Source organism: Pipistrellus kuhlii, unplaced genomic scaffold (genome assembly GCF_014108245.1).
Source record: "Pipistrellus kuhlii isolate mPipKuh1 unplaced genomic scaffold, mPipKuh1.p scaffold_m20_p_70, whole genome shotgun sequence".
Taxonomy (NCBI): Eukaryota; Metazoa; Chordata; class Mammalia; order Chiroptera; family Vespertilionidae; genus Pipistrellus; species Pipistrellus kuhlii.
Genome location: NW_023425574.1, coordinates 1,040,294 through 1,054,828, shown reverse-complemented (window position 1 = coordinate 1,054,828; position 14,535 = coordinate 1,040,294). Strand labels below are relative to the sequence as shown.

The 14,535-nt window shown below is 62.4% G+C and overlaps 1 protein-coding gene across 10 annotated transcripts in view; it reads left to right on the top strand.

The window, feature by feature from the left end:
• Positions 1 to 14,535, top strand: part of MROH1 (maestro heat like repeat family member 1) — a 53,436-nt gene that overhangs the window by 21,528 nt on the left and 17,373 nt on the right. For 7 of the 10 annotated variants that reach the window (XM_045575855.1, XM_045575852.1, XM_045575854.1 and 4 more), the window contains 16 exons: positions 291 to 395; positions 2,582 to 2,717; positions 2,817 to 2,929; positions 3,263 to 3,415; positions 6,020 to 6,174; positions 8,547 to 8,712; positions 9,178 to 9,374; positions 11,467 to 11,604; positions 11,909 to 12,023; positions 12,370 to 12,516; positions 12,690 to 12,878; positions 13,138 to 13,293; positions 13,382 to 13,516; positions 13,597 to 13,699; positions 13,766 to 13,831; positions 14,267 to 14,497. In XM_045575855.1, coding sequence (XP_045431811.1) covers positions 291 to 395; positions 2,582 to 2,717; positions 2,817 to 2,929; positions 3,263 to 3,415; positions 6,020 to 6,174; positions 8,547 to 8,712; positions 9,178 to 9,374; positions 11,467 to 11,604; positions 11,909 to 12,023; positions 12,370 to 12,516; positions 12,690 to 12,878; positions 13,138 to 13,293; positions 13,382 to 13,516; positions 13,597 to 13,699; positions 13,766 to 13,831; positions 14,267 to 14,352 — 2,160 coding nt within the window. In that variant the 3' untranslated portion in view covers positions 14,353 to 14,497. Of the gene's footprint in view, positions 1 to 290; positions 396 to 2,581; positions 2,718 to 2,816; positions 2,930 to 3,262; positions 3,416 to 6,019; positions 6,175 to 8,546; positions 8,713 to 9,177; positions 9,375 to 11,466; positions 11,605 to 11,908; positions 12,024 to 12,369; positions 12,517 to 12,689; positions 12,879 to 13,137; positions 13,294 to 13,381; positions 13,517 to 13,596; positions 13,700 to 13,765; positions 13,832 to 14,266; positions 14,498 to 14,535 lie in introns of those variants that run through there. The other 3 variants (XM_045575853.1, XM_036422551.2, XR_006740567.1) reach the window with 3 other exon arrangements.

Below are 14,535 nucleotides of genomic sequence, written 5' to 3'. Positions count from 1 at the left end.
GCCGATCCTCCATTGTTTCTCAGGACCCTCCTTGCTGAGGGGTGGCACAGGGCCATTTGTGCTTTCTGCAGTGGGGGTTTGTGGGTAGGTGTGCAGGTGGGGTGGGCCCTCACCCAGATGGGGCCTAGAGCCCATTCCTGCATTTTCTTCATCTGATGGTGCTGGGACCCAGAGACCCAGCGTGAAGCTTGGAAGGGTGGCCTGACAGGGCCACTGACCTGCCCACTGCACAGGCTCCTGCCTCCTGGGCTGTCCCCTGGGCACCCGTGTGAAACTCCCATCTTCCCCAGCACCTGAGCCCGTGGATCAAGTCCCCGCGGGGCTACGAGCGGGTGCGGGCGCTGGGCCTGAGCGCTTGTCTGCTGCAGTTCTTCCTGGAGCACCTGCACGTCAGTGTGAGTAACAGGCACTCCGCCCCACCTTCCTGACCGTCCCGTCCCGTCCCGTCCCGTCCCTGGGTCCCCTGGCGGGGCCTGTGCTGGCTGCCCTCATGTCACCAAGCACTCGGCGGGCTTCCCGCTGTCATCGGCCACCAGCCCAGGCACATCCCACACCCGGACAGTGTCCGTGCTCTTCCTGAAGACGTGGACGGAGGCCCGGCAGGGCTGAGTGTTCTCAGGGCTGGCCACCGGAGTTCAGTCTTACGGGCCCACGTGTCATCCAGGACTAAAGTGTACCTGGCCCGGAGGGAGGAAACACATGCTGGGAGCAGGTGTAGGGGAGATGATGAGGCTCTGAAGGTGGAAGCAGCAGGTGGGCAAAGACAGAGCCTGACCACAGGGGACGCTGTGGAAAGGTGGAGCGGGGAGAGGAGGTCCAAGCTGGCCCGAGAGCCAGAGTGTGCATCTCATGTTTGGTGAGACCATGGAGCTCGTGTGTGTGCTCTCCCAGAATTCCAGTGTCCTTTGAGGCTGTCACCCAGGTGGCTGGGGTCATGGGACACAGCCTGGCACTCGTGTGGCAAGTGGACAGACCCGAGGACGGTAGCTGAGCCGCAGTGGCTGTGAGGGGGCGCCCCAGCCCTCCACTGAGTGGTGTGGTTGTCAGTGTGACTCCCCTCACTCCGGCCTGGTTACTGCTGGCTGGGACGGAGGAACCTGGATTTTGGGGTACTTAGTAACTGGGTAGTTTACAAGTTCTTCTATTCCTGCTGATGAGCTTTTAGTGAGTGTCCTGGCTTCTCAGATACATAACCCCATGCTGCATATCAAATTTCAAACGCTGGGAGTTTTGGTCCCCCTCCACTCCCCGTACTTGCACCTTAGTCCCTTCTTCGTCCAGCACTTTGGGGACACACGAGATGACAACCCCTCCTCGGCGAGTTTTGCTGCTGAGCCCAAAGCTTGACCTGCTGGGCCACGTTTACTCACGTTCCACACATCATACATTTTAATGAGGACATTGATTTTGAAATGTATTGATTAGAGAGAGAAAAAGGGGAGAGTGAGACCTCAATTTATTGTTCCATTTATGTCTGCATTCCTTGGTTGCTACGTGTATGTGTCCTGACCAGGGATCAAACCTGCAGCCTTGGCCTATCGGGGTGGGGCTCCAACCCACTGAGCTACCCGGCTAAGGTCTTAATGAGGACTTTTATCAGGAGCACAAGACGATGTTGCCTTTTTTCACCTATCAGGGTGATTATAGGCTGTTTCTCTTGATGCTTTACTATTTTAAATATGTATTTTATTGATATTTTACAGAGAGGAAGGGAGAGAGATAGAGAGCTAGAAACGTCGATGAGAGAGAAACATTGACCAGCTGCCTCTTGCACACCCCCTACCGGGGATGTGCCCGCAACCAAGGTACATGCCCTTGACCGGAATCGAACCCGGGACCTTTCAGTCCGCAGACCGACGCTCTACCACTGAGCCAAACCGGTTTCGGCGATGCTTTACTATTTAAAAAAAATGTGCTTAAGCTTTCCTTCCTTATGAGGCCAGATCTGCACAGGCCTCCCAGTGGCTCCTGCCTTCCGTGTGCATGCCAGGCTTTTCCCACTCGGCTCCCTCGTGCCTGCTCTTCACAGGACCCCGTCCAGCTCTGACAGACACCTCACCTCCCCAAGACGAGCAGCAGCTGGTCCCAGGGTTCTTTGCACAACACTCCAGCCTTCCTCCTCCCACGAGTCCCCAGGCGGAGGCTCCCGGACCAGGGAGCAGGAGGGCCAGGAAGGCCGAGGGGTGTGGGTTGGGGTCGTACTGGTGTTGAAAGGCCCAGAGTGGGATGCGAGTGTTTGAGGAGAGGAGAAGGGCCTGGAAACAGGACCAGGACCAGCTGGTAAAGGGGGCTCCTGCAGTTCCCCCCATGGGGTGGGATTTGCCTCGGGGGCTGGGGGCTTCCCACGGGGTTGGTGGCATCATTGGAGCCCTGCCCCTCTGTTGCCTGTGGGGCTCCGTCTTTGTCTCCTGATTGGCTGCCCTGTGTCCCTCTTAGGTCCCCTGTGGACTGGGTATGGCCTGAGCTGTGTCTGTAGCTGGGTCTCAGTGGTACAGGCAGCACCTGTCCATCCCCTCATCCCCGGCCCCAGCTCCCCTCTCCCCCCGCCAGTGTCCCCACAGCACCTCCCCCTCCTCTCCAGGCCCTGGTGCCCTTCCACAACCTGGGCCTCCTCGTCGGCCTCTTCTCCCCACGCTGTGCGGACCTGTGGCCTGCCACCCGCCAGGAGGCTGTGAGCTGTGTCTACTCCCTGCTGTACCTCCAGCTGGGCTACGAGGGTGAGCCTCTGGCTGGGCAGAGGTGTGGGAGGGATGAGGAGCAGGCTGGGCCCAGGTGGCCAGGGGTCCTGCCCAGCTCCACGTGTTCCTGCTCCACAGGCTTCTCCCGTGACTACCGGGACGACGTGGCAGAGCAGCTCCTCACCCTCAAGGACGGCCTTGTGCACCCCGACCCTGCCATCCTCTTCCACACCTGCCACAGCATAGCTCAGGTACCTGCCAGCCCCCACAGGGGAGGCTGCCCCCCCAGAGGGGACCGCAGGAGCCCATTGCATCATGGGCCGGGCAGGGTGCTGGGCTGGATGCAGCTCAGGGCAGTGGGCTTGGGGCACAGGAATGGGAGCGCAGGCTCCAGTGAGGAGTTGGGGCTTCTGTGACTGGGCCACAGCCCCTGGCACCCGGTAGGAGCTCCTCACAGCGCTGGGCCAGGAAGAGGGTGTTGAGGCTGGAGGAGGGGCCTGCAGGCAGAATGGCGCTGGCCCCGCCCAGAGATGCCTTGTCTGGAAGCCCTTCCTCTGCTTTCTGACGCTCAGCTCTCTTTCTAGATTATTGCGAAGCGCCTCCCGCCGGCTCAGCTCATCAACCTCTTGCTCACCTTGTTTGAGAGCCTGGGGGACCCCGACAAGAACTGCTCCCGAGCAGCTACAGTCATGATCAACTGCCTGCTGAAGGAGCGGGGCAGCATGCTGCTGGAGAAGGTGGGGCGGAGCGGGAAGGCATTTTGTGGGCGTGGCTTGATTGGGGAGGGGTGTGGCTAGACATGGACCTTGGGTCTGTCTAGATCTGTGTGGCCAAGGCTGGGTAAGTGGGGACTCCCTACCCTGCTCCCTTTCCCTGTGGATCTAACAGGGACAAATTCTCTTTTGGGTGGAGACTGAGAATTTGGCAAGTCACAACGTTCAGAAAGTAAGGTTGGGCGAAACCGGTTTGGCTCAGTGGTAGAGCGTCGGTCTGCGGACTGAAAGGTCCCAGGTTCGATTCCGGTCAAGGGCACGTACATTGGTTGCGGGCACATCCCCGGTGGGGGGTGTGCAAGAGGTAGCTGGTCGATGTTTCTCTCTCATCAACGTATCTAGCTCTCTATCTCTCTCCCTTCCTCAGGAAGGTGTCCTGTGGCTCTGGGAAGGTGGAGGGGGACGGCCAGCTGGAGGTGGTGGCTACTGGTGGTCCCGTCCTGTGTTTCTTTTCAGCTGTCGGCAGTCACTTGGGTTGCTTCTGTCTCATAGCTTCTGTTTTAAGAATAAGGCTGCGAACATGGTGTGTAAATATCTTCTTTACATTCGTTTTCTGTTCTTTGGGTAGCTACCCAGAAGCAGAATTGCAGGGTCAAAATCTGTTGATTTTTTGAGGAACCACCATACTGTTTTCCATAGTAGTTGCACCAATTTACATTCCCACCAACAGCACATGAGGGTTCCAGCTACTCTCCTTCCTCGCCAACAATGGTGATTGCTCATTTTGTGTATAGCCAACCTGATGAGCGTGACGTGGTGTCCTCTGTGGGCTTTTTGTTAATCCTCACCGAGGATACTTTTTCCATTGATTCCTAGAAAGCATGGAAGAGAGGAGGGAGATGCAGGAGGGGGAGAGAAGCGTCAGTGTGAGAGAGACACATGGATTGGCTGCCTCCCACATGTGCCCCCACCAGGGCCGGGGATTGAACATGCAACCAAGGTGCATGCCCTTGACTGGGAATCAAACTGGATCCTGTGGGGTACGGGCCAATGCTCTAACCACCCACCACAGCACCGGGGGCCCCCTTGTGGTTGCAATTTGCATTTCCCTCACCATTGTTGATGCTGAGCGTCTTCTCATGGGCGTGTTGGCCATCAGTATGTCTTCTTTGGAGAATGACTATTCAAGTGTTTTTCCTGCTTGTCAGTCAGGCTGTGTGGTTGTGTGGTTGTTGAGTCCTTTATAAATTCTGGATATTAACCCTTTACCAAGTATACGACTGGCAGGTATTTCCCCCATTCTGCAGGTTGCCTTTCGCTCTTTTGAATGTGTCCTTTGATACATAGACATTTGATGTGTCTCACGTCTGTTTTTGCTATTGGTGTCAAAGAAGCCATCGCCAAGCCCAGTGTCATAAAGAAGTTTTATAACTTTGGGTGTCTCCCCCCTCCCCCCGTTCATGGGAAAGGCGGCGCCCCACATACCGAGCCGGCTGCTGGGCTCCTAGGAGAAGCTGCCGAGTCGTCTCCTTCCAGCTCAGGTCACAGACCCGGGGCCGGGCTCTGACGCCCAGGCTCGTCCTGGGCCGGTCTGCCTCCTGACACCTCAGCTGCAATGACGTGGCCTGTGATGCCTGGTGTCCGCATTTCTCTTCCTGCCCTGAGAGGGCTTGGCAGGGGGCCTCTAGGAGACAGCTGGACACTTCCTCTGACATCAAGTCAGAAACTGTGGTTCTAGCAGGTAGTGTGTGACCCATGATGGCAAAATAGCACATTGTACAGAACAGAGAGCAAGAGGGGAGAAGGCCTGTGCAGGAAGCACAGCTCCAGCTCAGCACCTCCTACTGCCACGCTGCCCGAGCCGGGAGCAGAGGGCGCTGGTCCAGTAGGCATGGCCATGCCCAGGTTCTGGGAGGGGCACGGCGAGTGGGCTGGTCCTCGTTCTGTATTTGAGGTGTCATTGTTCACAAGCCCTTTGAGAGGGGCCCCATGCCACACACTGCATGGAAGAGCAGGCGAGGCCTGGCCTGGGAGGTTTCATGTCAGCCACGCCAGCGCCGCCTCGGGGTCCCATTGGGCAGGTGTCTTGGCCAGCCCTGCCCAGGACCCAGCGGTTGGTGGGTGCACCGTCTGCCAGCAGCCCTGTCTCGCAGCTCTGTCTCCCCTGTTTTCTCCTCAGACCACGTTCTCCATGTGTGCAGCATGCAGTGGGGGCCCTGTGGTCGGGGCCAGCACCTGCTGAGGGTGGGGACCCAGAATGAGGAGGCTCCTCGAGCTGGTTGCCTCATTGGTGGCTTCGCAGTGGAGACCACGGCCCTCCCTCTCCTGGCCCGTCCCAGCCTCAGTTGGGGGGTCGGTCAGCTTCCCCTTCTCTCTCCTCCATCCCAGCCCACTGCCTCTTGGTCAGAGCGCCAGAGGCTGGGACACCCTAAATAGGGAGTGAGGGGTTGTTGGGGCCTCTTGGCCTCAGTGCTCCACACAGATCCAGAGGGCACCAGGCTTCCTTCTCTGCCCTACCCCCATGAGGGGCCTTGCAGCTCCTGGGCTGCCCCCTCCCATGGCCCCATGGACAGCACCTGGCTCCCAGCTGCCTGCTTCCAGGTCTGACGCCGCACCCACCACCCGTAGGTGCCCGAGATCATGAGCGTGCTGCGCTCCAAGCTGCAGGAGAGCCACGAGGAGCACGTGCTGCAGTCGGCCCAGCACAGCGTGTATGTCCTGGCGTCCCAGCACTGCGTGGCCGTGGTGACCAACCTCCTGGGCAGTCCCCTGCCCTTCGACAGGTACCTGGTGTCTGCCATCTGCTGGGGTGGGCACCGCGTCAGATTCCTGCACCCCCAATATCCACCTGCCTCTGCACTTGGCGCCTCCTTTTGGGCACCAGTGAGACCCAGGCCCTGTCTTGGGGTCACTGTGCCCTCCAGGTTTCAGGGGTCACCCTGGGCTCGCGGTCACTTCTCCTGGCCTGTCCTCTCTAGGGTGTCACCCCATCTGTGAGCAGACCCTGGGGCCTGGCCCTCACTCTGAGCCAGGAAGGGGTTCCCGTCCCCCGTGTCGCACTCCGGCTCCTGTCCTTTCCCCCATCTCCTTCCTCACCTCAGCCTGGTGGTGGCCGTTGCCGCCCGCACTGCGCTTCTGTGCTGCTCCCTTGGTGACGGAGGCCACTGTCACCTAGAGACCCTGTGCTCTGCGTTTCGGGTCCTGCCAGCCTTGCGTTAGTGCCGTCACACGCGAGGACTTTGCTTTGAGGTGACCTTAGCCGTTGCTTGCCTGGTGTCTCCTCCGCCCTCCCATCTCGGCCTCGTCATCTCGCTGACACAGCCGTAGCGTCCTCTTTCCCACGGTTACTGTAGGTCGTACACTCTGCCTCTGTTCCTTCAGGGGTCGTCCTAAAATGACCACGTGGGCCCAGGGAGAGACCTGCACGGGCCTCCCTCCCCTCCAGGCCCTGTGTCTGCCCCCGCCCGCTATCGCCGTAGCTCCTGGAGGTCATTCTGGGGCGGTGCCCGCCCGTGTCTGGGACGTGGGCGGCCTGTGGAGGGAGCCGTGGGCGTGCTGACTCTGGCACCTGTGCGGCCGCTCCTCCTTTTGGTCACGTGGTGTCCTGTGGGTACGGGCTGGGACAGGAGGGGCTGACCTGGGTCAGGGTCGGCACTCCCCACATTGCACCTGCCCGTTGTTGCACAGCCTGTGAGCTGAGAAAATCAGCATGTTTCATGACGTGAAACCACGGGAAGGTCCGTCTCAGTGTCCATGAGGAACGTGTTACCTGGCCCAGCGTGCCCCCTGGTTCCCACAGTGTGCGGCTGCCCGGGTGCCAGGGGATGGGCCGTCCTCCTGCCCACCATCCACCGCCCACTCCCCTGTGTGTCCTCGCCATCCTGGTGGCATGTGCGTTGTCCACGGGGCACCAGGCTTTGCTCCTCACTTTTCCTCCCACGTGAGGGGCTTCCTCCAGGGCCTCCTTGCTGAGGGTCTGCTGCTGAAACGCTGCACTTGATCAGCTGGAATGTACTTGTTTCTGTTTAGTTTGGTGTGCTTTTAATTTGATTTTCTTTTTTTCTTTTTTTGAGAAAGAAGAAAGTATGGGGGGGAGAGAAACATTGATGTGAGAGCAAAAATCAATCAGCTGCTCCCATATGCCCCCAACTGGGGATCAAGCTGAAACCTGGGCCTGTGCCCTGACCAGGAACCAAACCAGGGACCCTTCAGTCCTGGCATCCCGGCACTGCGCGGGCCTGGGACCTGTTTGTCTGCTGCCTTCTTGACGATGGTTTGCAATGTTTGGAATTCTGGTTCAGCATTTTCTTTCACTGTGTGTGCCAGATCAGCCCTCACGGACCACCAGTTGGCGACGCTGTCAGGCTGTGCCGCCGCTGGTCCTGTGTCTGACTGGCGGGCTGTGTGAGGTGCACGCGCTCCCGCTGGGTGCACAGGAGCCACCCCTGGTCACTGTCCTGCGCGTGTTCTGGGTTGGGCCCAGGGTCCTGGGATTCTGCTGGGCAGCGCTGAGCTTCCTGAACTCTGGAAACTTTTCAACCTGCTGCTCTTCAGTCTCTTTCTCTGGTCCTGGGACCCAGGTCAGTGTCTGCAGACCTGTCTCCCGTTCCTTCTTCTGGACCCCACCGGGGCCTCCCCCCAATCGGCGTCCTGCTGGTTCCTTCCATCCATCCTTCAGGCCCGTTTCTCCTTCTGTTGCATCCAGGCTGCACAAGTCCACCAAGCAGCAATACAGCTCTTCCTAACGGGCGCTGGTTCTTTCTGTTTTAGAATTCCCATTCTGTCAGGTGTTTGGGCCGTCACGTCCTCTGCACACACACACACACACACACACACACACACACACACGCATGTGCGCGCCCACGTTCAGCAGAGCCATCTCTGTGTCTGAGCCCCGTGTGCAGGGGCATCTGCTTTCCTCACAGGCTGACTTCCTGTGCCTGGTCTCAGCCACGGGCCACGCGCTTTGTAGATGCTCCCGGGACCCCTCCCACCGCCTCACTGAGTCTCTCTGTTATGGACCCTGGGGTCAGGGGAGGGTGAGATTAGGTCTGAGGTCAGGGCACCATTTCCCCCTGGCTGGAGCTGATCTGGAGGGCATGTGGGTGGAGCTGGGGCTGGCAGTGCCCTTGCGGTAATCACCCTCCCTGCCCAGCCACACCTGCTCCCTGTGGCGGGCACTGGCGATCGAGCCTGGCCTCAGCGCCCAGGTGCTGGGGCTTCTGCTGGAGAAGATGGGCAGAGACGTCCCCTTCAAGGAGAGCCGGACCTTCCTGCTGAGCAGCTCCCCCGACCGCGTGGCCACGCTGCTGCCCCTCGCGGTGAGTGCTGCCCCGCTCCCCCCTCCTCACTGGCGGGCTGACCCCACAGGTGGTCTGGGCACCACCCCCAGAGGCACCTGGCAGCTGCCTGGGGCTCCAGAGCCAGCAAGCTCAGAGCCCAGCCTCGTAAAGGCCCCACAGATGTCAGTCCCCAAGGGAGACCCCTCTGTTTCATCCTTCGGAAAAATAAACCTGGCTTGGCAGCGATTTCAACAGTAAAGCAGCTGTGAGTCCCCTCCTCCTCTCTGCTGAGTCCAGAGCAGATGGTTGGGGGCCGTGCCCGGGTGGGCACATGGCTCCTGAGCCTCCTCCCACCCCAGGGCCCAGCTGGGCAGCCCTCAGGGGTCCCCGCACACCCCATTCCTCTGGGTCCTACGAGGTAGGGCCCAGCCTTCGTAGTGGCCGCCCTCCCCTCGTTACATGTGGCCCAGGGGAGGGTGAGCCTGAGGTGGCCCCTGTCCCCAGGCCACCTGCGCGCTGCACGAAGTCATGTCCGCTCCGGCGTCTGGGCTTGCGGTGACCGAGCTCTACCCCCAGCTATTTGCGGGGCTGCTGCTGCGTGTCAGCTGCACGGTGGGCGTCCAGCTGCCCCGGAACCTGCAGGCCAAGGAGCGGAGGGCCGGCAGCTCAGCTCTGGCCTCCAGGACCCTCGATCCCTGCAGGTAACAGGTCCCCACTGCTGTGAGCAGAGCCGTCCTGTGAGCAGAGCGTGCTGTGAGCGCGCCACACTGGGGTGCCTCTGGCATGTGTGAGCCGGGCTGCAGGACGAGCTTATGTCGGGAGCATGTCTCCCTGTGATACACTGTCCTGGGAATGCAGCTGCCCTGGGCTGCCCCCCTCCTCTGAGGGTGTGCTGCAGGTCCCTGGGGCAGTGCTGGCCACGCCTCGCACTGGTGGGCAGGGGCTGGTGGGGACGGTCAGGCAGGTGCAGAGGGCGCTTCCTTTGGGAAGGGTTTGGGGTGCTGTGGGGCCTGCACGAAGCCACTCCTCCAGCACAGCCTCTTCGGCCCAGTCCCCCCACATCCCTCAGGTGGAAGCTCTGCAGGAGACTGACTGCCCCCCCCAGGTCTGCTGTCCCAGGTCAGCCCCAGCCTCAGCTTGTACAACCACTTCCCCCAGGCTCATGTGGGCCTAGGGTCCTATGGTCTCTGTCAAGCAGGCATTGGCCCTGGCAGGAGAGGGGACACAGGCGAGGTCAGCTGCTCGCTGAGGGTGGGTCAGAGCTCAGCAGTCTGGGTGTCTGCCTGCCCGCCCTGGTCCCTAGGGCCACTACCAGGCCCAACACAGTGGCCCCTCAGGGCTCCAGCTGCTTCAGCCACAGATGAGCATAGGAGCTGAGTGGCCGTGAGCCCGGGCCACCTCCTTACTCATCCCAGGTATCTGGCGTTGGATGTGCCCCTTGGCTGGGACGCACGGGGACAGCGGCACCACCCCGCCCCCACGCAGACTGCTCAGCCCCAGGACCAGCTCGTAAAGCCTCACAGAGGCTACGTGCCAGGCCCTGCCCAGCTCTGCAAGGCCAAGTGGAAAATGTGAACGGACCAGAGGACACAACCCAGCGAGCCCAGGGCCTGGAGCGCTAGACGCTGCCCCGCGGTGGGAGTTGTGGGGGCTTCAGGCCGCAGGCCATGTTCCCTGCCCCAGGGCCCCGGGCTGCCACCCGAGCTGGGACTGGAACAGAGCCTGGCAGAGGTCTTGGCTCTGATGGAGGCTGTGAGCCTGCGAGTCAGACCCTTGCAAATGCCACATCCACAGAAATTCCGACAGCAGGCACTGGCAGGGAGGCTCCTCACTGAGATTGTCCACATCCTCCCAGGCCAGACCAACGCCTCCATTTGCTGCAGCCGGGAGTGCCCAGAGCACTGGTCTGGCCTGGAGTGGGGGAGGGGCTGGCTCTGCATCTGCCCAGTGACCCTGGTGGCCGGGGAGGGAGACGCCCATGACTGGGCCTCCGCTGGACTCCAGGGACAGCAAAGGGGAGAGCAAGAGTCGCCGTCCAGTGTTTTCTCTCCACTGGCCCCTGGGTGGGTGTCTGCCCTTAGGCCAGGAATTCCCAGGAAGGGTGCCTCGCAGACACATAGCTCAGCTCCAGTGGCCGCTGTGAGGGGACAACTGTGCAGGGGAGGGGTCGGTGAGGGAGCAGGGGCTCCCTGTGTGGTTCTGAGGACTCTGCCAAACTGGGGGCCAAAGGCTTTACCCGGAGGCTCTGCTGGTGCAGGCCCAGTGCTCCCCCGAACCTGAACTGAACGCTTCTGCCTGAGCTGGGGGCCTCTTCCAGCGAGAGGGGCGGATGCTGGATTCCAGCTGGTCCCTGGGCCCTCCTGCGGGGCTCTGGTTGGGACAGCAGGCACGGCCCAACCTACCGTCTGCGACTGGCCAAGCGGGTGGGCAGCACCAGGCATTTTCTACGAGCCGCTCCTGCTCCTGGTGGCCGTGTGTCCTCGGAGCAGGCTCTCCATCACTCTCACGGCAGCCCAGTTGACCCCTGGGAGTGGCCTGGGCCCCACCTGCTGTCCCTTCTGCAGGATGTGGGGGCCTCTGAATGGGGAAGGCTGTACACATGGGGAAGAGGCTTGAGGTGAAGGCACAGCTCTGAGGGTCCAGGCACAGGAGTGGGGGCAGCAGCCTTCACAGAGGGTCTGGAGCCGCCTGGCTGTGCCGAGTGGGGAGGGGAGCTGGCGGGTGTGGGCTGCACAGCCCTGAGACTTGTGTGTGTGTGTGGGGCGGGGCTGAGTGCAGCTGCCTGTCCCCCAGCTCTGCAGTGGATGCTCTGCGGACCGTGCTGCTGCGGGGTGGCAGCGAGGGCGTGGTGCAGCGTGTGGAGCTGGAGGGGGCCTGGGAGCTGCTGAGCACCCCCACAGGCCATGAGGATGGGGTGGCCCGGCTGGCCAGGTGAGCACTGGGCAGCTCCTGTCAAGGCAGTGGCTAGGGGCCCTGGACCCACAGGGAGGCACACATGAGTGCCCCCTAGTAGTGGAGTTCCTGAGTCTGCCCAGCCTGAGAGCTGGTATACCCTAGGGCCCACATGGGCCTCCCTCTGGCGTTGGGGGTGAGGGGGGAGCACAGGTTCCTGGGACTGAGGGCTCAGATGTGCAGGGTGGAAGAAGCCCCACCCATTCCACGGGGGAGTTGGCCCAGGATGGGCTCGGGGGTGGCCCAAAGCCCCACCCTTGCATGGCGTGGCCTCCTCCCCCAGTGCCATGGCCAAGTTTGCAGGCCCCCGGCTGCCCCTGGTGATGAAGGCGCTGCTGGGCGCACACAGCAGTGTGTACGAGGCCCAGAGGGTCACCTCCACAGCCTTCCTGGCCGAGGTAGGTGCTGCTTGCTCTGATGGCTAGGGCCCTGGAGGGGGCAGCCCCCAATGGCTGGCACTGACTGACCTCACCCAGCCCCCTGGGCCACGCCTGGTGCCACCCCTGCTGTCAGCAGCACTGATGGTGCTGACAACTTGCCCAGGCCACACCGTGGGGCCGGGTGGGCTGGGTCCAGAAAGTGGGAAAGAGGACAGGGAAGGCCTTTAGCCCAGCGTGGCCCTTAGCTGACCTTTGTAGCACCCACTTCAGTGGCCTGGGACCGGCTGCCCGGCAGCGCACTGGGGAGGGGCCGGGCCAGGGTGTGAGCCCCTAGGACAGGAGGTCACAGCTCCTCTGCCTCCAGCTGCTCACCAGCAACGTGGTGAACGACCTGATGCTCCTGGAGTCCCTGCTGGACAACCTGGCCGCCCGGCAGAAGGACCCCTGTGCCCGTGTACGGCGGCTGGTGCTCCGCGGCATGGCCAACCTCGCCTCCGGCTCCCCCGATAAGGTGAGCTGCCCGCCGGCCCCCGAGGGACTGAGCTGTGGTCCAGGGATCCAGGCAGGTGGGGGTGCGTGGAGGTGGCCTGGCCAGCCTGTGGGGGGTCTGGTGATTGTGTGAACGATGTGACAGGCCCCAGGGCCCGGTGACCTGGGACACAGCTGAGTGCAGGCCGCCCCCAGGTGCGGACCCACGGCCCCCAGCTCCTGACAGCCATGATCGGCGGGCTGGACGACGGGGACGACCCACACAGCCTGGTGGCCCTGGAGGCCATGGCTGGCCTGGCCAAGCTGCTGGACCTGGTGGAGCCCGAGGACCTGCGCACGGTGCTGCTGCACACGGCCATCCGCATCCGGCCCTTCTTTGACAGCGTAGGCGGGCAGGGACGGGAGGGCACCACTCCCAGCCAGGCCCCTGCTCCCGGCCCTCCTGCCACCTCAGCCTCAGCCCCACCTGCTCCCTGGGTCACCCTGGCTCCCTCCCAGTGCTCTGCTGGCCTGGCCCCACCTCTGCTCCGGCAGGCGGGCAGCACCCACAGCACAAGGACAGGATGTGGAGGGGAAGGACCCAGGGCTTGGTGCTGTGGCTGGCAGGGCTGGGAATGCCCAGGTGACACCTCTGTCCCCCCAGGAGAAGATGGAGTTCCGCTCTGTGTCCATCCGTCTCTTTGGGCACCTCAACAAGGCCTGCCACGGGGCCTGCGAGGAAGTCTTCCTGGAGCAGGTGGTGGGGGGCCTGGTGCCCCTGCTGCTACATCTGCAGGACCCCCAGCCCTCTGTGGCTGTTGTGAGTGGCCGGCGGCGGGGGTGGGGGGGTGGGGGGAAGAGAAGCTGGGCGGGGCTGGGACGGGCAGGCGCTGAGTGCTGCCCCACAGGCCTGCAGGTTCGCCCTGCGCATGTGCGGCCCCAACCTGGAGTGTGAGGAGCTGGCAGCCGTCTTCCAGAAGCACCTGCAGGACGGCCGTGGCCTGCACTTTGGGGAGTTCCTCAATGCCGCCTGCAAGCACCTGGTGAGGGGGTGGGCGTGGGGTGCGTGAACTGCACGGTGTGGCCGCGTGGGGTGCTCCTGACTGGCTGGCGGCCTCTGCAGATGTGCTACTTCCCAGACCTGCTGGGCCGCCTTGTGAGCACCAGCCTGTTCTACTTCAAGAGCAGCTGGGAGGACGTCCGCGCGGCTGCGCCCATGCTCACAGGTGAGTGCCCCCCTCTCTGCCCCTCCCCAGGGCCTCCCCTCCCCTGACCCCAGCCCCTGCCCACAGGGTTCCTGGTGCTGCACGTGGAGCTCCAGCAGCAGGCGCAGGTGGACCTGGAACAGCTCGTTGCAGGTGAGCAGCACCCCGCCCCCAAGGTCAGGTCCCAGGGGCCCCCTGCCACCCCCACCTGTCTGGCTGCACAGGGCTCCACTGACCCTGTGGGCACCAGGGGGGAGTAAGTGATTTTCCTGGATTTCAAGGATTTTTTCCCTGTCACTGGTGACCTCATCGTCTCTAGTAATTCACGGAAACTTCTTAACTGTTCCAAAAGAGCTTAAAAAACACTAAAAAAGGAAAAACTATCTTTCCGTTGGCTCCCGAGCCCTCCCAGCAGAGGCCTGTCTTAGGAGGGTAGGCGGGTGGCCCCCGCACTGGGTGGGGAGTGCTCATGGGTCCTGCGCCAGCAAGGGGGTGAGCGAGTCCTAGCACTGCCTGAGGGGGGCCCTGGCTCAGGGTCAGTTCTTGAAGGGCCATGGAGGCGCCCCAATGCAGCTCCTTGTCCCCCAGCCCTCCAGCTCCTACTCAAGGACCCAGCCCCCAAGGTGCGAGTGAAAGCTGCCGAGACGCTGGGCCGCCTGGTGAAGTTCGCCTGAGGCTCCGGCTGCTGTCGCCCCCGAGCAGCACCGCAGGCTGGCCTGGCCTCAGGGCCTCAGAGCGCCGCCCGGCCACGAGGGACCAGGCAGGGCGGGCAGTGTGCCCCTCCCCCCGCGCCCAATAAAGCTGTTCACTCCTCACAGGACTCGTCCACCCCCTTCCTCTCCTTGGGGGGCAGGTCA